We start from the raw sequence: 4425 nt of genomic DNA on the forward strand, positions 1-4425 counted from the left end.
AAAAAAATTGTTGACAACAGCAGTTTATGCCAAATTTTCATGCCAAAATATTGCACACGTGTGTTGTGCTTTGAGTATGTGTTGTGGACAGTGTTCAGCTACTGCCACACCAASTTTTTTTGTTCAATTTCCCTAAAATTAACTGACAGAGTAAATTAAGTGATGGCTAAGGTTGATTAGCCGCAGCGACCATCTTGAATTGGACTGACTCAAAAAGCTAAAGAGTTGTAACTGTAAGCCCACTGATTGCTTCCTGAGAGTTTCATTAATATCCTTCCAGTGGTTTGTGATACATTTTGCTAACAGACAGACCGAGTTGGCACTGACAGGAGCGAAAACATTATCACCTTCAGCTGCATGCGATAATGAAWGAAYGACTGAATGAAKGCGTGGAAGTCAGTCAGAGCTGTGAGCTCTTACAGGGAAGGAGGTGGAGGGTTGAGAGCTTGCGCTGAGGAGGTGGCTGCTGGGAAGCAAGGCTAATTCACTGTGACAGAAATCAGAGCTGTCAGGRCCACCATGACCAAGCAGCATGGGCAGCATATATCCACAGCCGTGGGAAAAGAGGGATGCTGGTGACCCAGAAAGAGGAAAGGGGGGGTGCAAATCGGGAAGAGTACATACAGTAGGWATGTGTGTGTGTGCATGTTTTTGCTACCTGGTGGGGACAATTTTTGACCATTTTCCTGGTACACACAGCTTGGTGAGGACCCACTGTTTTATACGGGGGCAAAAGCCTATTGAGASAGATACTATTGRTGGGTCAGAGGTTCGGTTTAGGACYAACAAGTGAATTGAGTTTATGCTAGGTTTAGGGTAAGAGTTCASSGTTAGGCYATAGAAAAGATCAGTAAATGAATGAAAGTCAATCCCCATGAAGACAGAACAGACATATGTTGTGTGTGTGGGGTTGTAGGATCTGTCGAATCAAAACAACTAGAACAACAAAAAGGTTATAGAGTAAGTGGAAATAAAACCCAGAGTTCCAGACAGTCTGTAGGATAAAAAGGGACTGCTTCAGTCATAAATATGAGTGCATTTGCAGGAAAAAGTAAACCAACACTCAGAATCCCACACTGTAATTCTCTGTCTCCTGTGACGATTGAACAGTTACCGGATTCACATAGAAAATTCATGAAGAAACCTCCTGGGTTCCTCTAATCTGTTCGAAGGGAAACACTAAAATTTTAATGGAAGGGAAAACGGGCAGAATATTGTTTATAAATGTGGTGAAGGGGAAAAGCAGAAGAGAGAAAGTGAGACGGGGGAGAACGAGCGAGCGAGAGAGTGAGAAGGGCAGCTGCTGGCTTCATTACTTAATGATGAGAGAGGGAGACACAAGGCAGGTTTTTAAATGACAGAGGGGAAGGAGGAGGGATTGTGGGAGATTAAGTGAGCTCAATGCTGTTTGTAATACACTGCAAAGCACCACAGGACGTTTGTCGAGCAACGCGCTCATTTGGGATGAAGAGAAAGCTGGCAGGGGGACCTTAAACTTGGCCACAGGAGGAAGGCAAGAGAAATGTATTATCCCTTGAGCGTTGTGGCTGGAGCATCCAGGAGGAAGATAAGGATTAAGGCTGCGGTGTGATGCCTGTTTGTTGATGGGACACAACTTTAAAAGAAGAAGGCAGAAAAAAAGCTGGAAAGTTGTGGGGKTTTTTTTTGCTAAGCAGTTTATTTTGGGCTTGTGTTCTTATTTTACCCTTCTTTCATTTTTTGGAGAGGAGAATGGGATTAACTGAGTGAGCTTTAAAGGTTCGCTTCCCTGGAAGAGTTATGAACTTTTTACCCTTCGCTTTCATTTGGACTTTACGAGTCTGTGGAGGAAATCAGTTTGAGCTAATTCGCTTCAACTCACCTGGCGGCGACTAAGGAAACATCTTCCCAAGGTGAAGCATTCTCCTCTTTAACACGTAAACACTACATTTCTATGATGCTTTAATGAAACGTTTCATGATCGATCGACACACGTCAGAAAAAAAAGACTGGCTTTGTCTTTTACTTGTCAGAAATTTGCTGAATCTTGTAAACTCATTAAAGGCATGGGCTCATTTTCATGACTACAACAAAGTGTAATCTGTATACTGAAAACAGACAACAAAATAATGTTTGGCACTTTGAAATAATTGCTGCACATAGCTCTGTATAAAGTAGCCTTAGGTGATTAGTTTTCATTTAAAAAACTATTATAAGTATTCCTGTGAACATCTTTTTATTACTTCACCTCGGCTGAACAGTTCAGAGCTTTGGCAACTTTGAAAAAAGGAAATGCTGTCTAATTTTTTTGCTTGATTTTTATCTAACCAGGGCAGACCTTGAGAGGATTAGAGAATGAAGGATCAAACATCCAGAACCATGACCCTTCTTGCACCACACCTGGGACTTTTGCTCCTGCTGCTCCGTTCCCTCCACGGCTCGGAGCAGACCTGCCCACATATGTGCCTCTGTTTATCCGACACAATAAGCTGCAGCTCCAGGGGTCTGGCTAAGCCGCCACACTCCCTGCCTTCCCTCCTTATCAGCCTTGACCTCAACCAAAACAATCTCTCCTTGTTGGGTCCCAGCAGCTTTAACGAGATGCCTAGGCTGGAAAACCTCTGGATAGCCCATAATCTGATCCGCACTTTGGAACACGGCACATTCCGCACCGTCTCTGGGCTCAGGCTACTCGACCTCTCCTCCAACCGRCTCTGCGTGGTGCAGCAGCACACCTTCCAGGGGCTGCGGCAGCTACAGGAGCTCCGTCTCTTCAACAATCAGATCGCGCAGGTGGAGGCTGGCGCGCTCAGCGGCCTGAGCAGCCTGGAGAGGGTCTACTTCAGCCTCAACCGGCTCACGCACTTCCCATTCTTCGCCATCCAAGATGGCAGCCACCCGCTCTTGGCCCTGCTCGACCTCTCGTCCAACCGCCTGGCGCATCTCCGGCGGGAGGACGTGGAAGCCTTGCCGCCCGGCCTGGTGCAGCGGGGGCTGTTTCTCCACAACAACTCTCTGTTCTGCGACTGCTCCGTGTACGGCCTGTTCTGGCGCTGGAACCGGAGGAATTACAGCTCGGTGAGGGACTTTCTAGACGAGTACACCTGCAACGTCGACGGGGATCCGAGAGTGTCCGTCCGTTTCCTCCGTCACAACCATTCCTTCCTTAGCTGCTCCGTAGACGAGGCGGTCATGCAGCCTGCGATGGCGCTCCGCTTTGCCATGGTTGTTTTCGAAGGAGACAGAGTGCTTCTAGACTGCCAAACATCTCTGGGCGGCACAAACCTCTCATTTACGTGGCTCTCCCCGAACAAGGGACTCATCACTCAGACCGGCATAAACGACACACTCATTAGCGTCTTCACTAATGGCACCTTAGAGGTGCGAGCAGCCACAGTCAGTGACTCAGGTCTGTACCTGTGTACTGCTGTGGATGCTGGGAAAGCGCTGAATGCAACCYGGGCGGTGAACGTGACCGTGCGGTCGCATGCAGCACAGCCTTTCCACACGGGTTACACAACACTGCTGGCCTGCGTCGTGACGTTACTGCTCGTCCTCGTGTACCTCTTCCTGACTCCGTGTCGCTGCAGCTTCAGCAGCTGGCCCACAGCAGCCTGCACTCATGGCATCATCTCRTCTGTTTTCTTACCCTCTGGAAGGGATCAACTGAAAACTGAAGCATTTTAACAGATAGGGTGTTCATAGAGTCTGGGATTATGAATGGATACCTGAAAGCTGATGACGAACAAATTTGTTTTTTTTTTCTTTTTAAAGCACCTTTTGTATGAACAAAAACAGCTTTCTAAAAAAGTGGTGAGATGTTATCAAGTGTTAATGCTGCAAAGAAAAAAATATAAAAGGAGGCTCCTGCTTCTTTTTGAACTACCTGCCACAGCTAAAAGACACTCAGAACAAAAAAAAAGAAAAAGCAATCTTTTGTTCCAATTCTTTTCTTTTCTGACTCATGACCAGGTAGTCGATTTAAAACCTTCAACTGTGCTTTATTCCCCTCACTGTAGARCTATTATCAGTCCGAGAAATCAGCTAATAACTTCTTTTTTGTAACCCAGTCACAGGCCTAGGAGGTACGTTTCTTGAGGGATTAGAATGAATGGGGTTCACTTCACACATAATGTGGATTAAAGCGAAAACGCGAATGACTCCGGTTGAAGTGAAGCTCGGGGAGGAAAATTTATAACCGCTGTAGAACCGATGTGACAGAGATGCATCAGCTGCAGTTAAAGTGTGCAGGCAGCATCTGTTGTGACACTCCATCCTGAAAAACCGCCTCATTTGGCTGATAAAGGATTCAGTTTTACAATAACATCTACTTTTGTAAATCGGGGCGTCTGTTTTATTATTATTATTATTATCCAAATGTTTCAGTATGGATGCTATAGCTTTCAGCGAGTATTAAAAATAAAATCTTATCTATCAGAAAACAGC

The 4425-nt window shown here is 45.8% G+C and overlaps 1 protein-coding gene across 1 annotated transcript; it reads left to right on the plus strand.

Annotated features, from left to right (window-relative positions):
* The first annotated feature begins 1693 nt into the window (after positions 1-1693).
* On the plus strand, positions 1694-4419 carry LOC106522600 (amphoterin-induced protein 2). The gene is made up of 2 exons (XM_014015674.1): positions 1694-1892; positions 2311-4419. Exon 2 carries the CDS (start codon positions 2335-2337, stop codon positions 3664-3666), a length of 1332 nt encoding a protein of 443 aa, XP_013871128.1. The 5' UTR covers positions 1694-1892; positions 2311-2334; the 3' UTR covers positions 3667-4419.
* Positions 4420-4425: the final 6 nt, after the last annotated feature.

The sequence above is a fragment of the Austrofundulus limnaeus genome, unplaced genomic scaffold (assembly GCF_001266775.1).
Source record: "Austrofundulus limnaeus strain Quisiro unplaced genomic scaffold, Austrofundulus_limnaeus-1.0 Scaffold3, whole genome shotgun sequence".
Classification (NCBI taxonomy): Eukaryota; Metazoa; Chordata; class Actinopteri; order Cyprinodontiformes; family Rivulidae; genus Austrofundulus; species Austrofundulus limnaeus.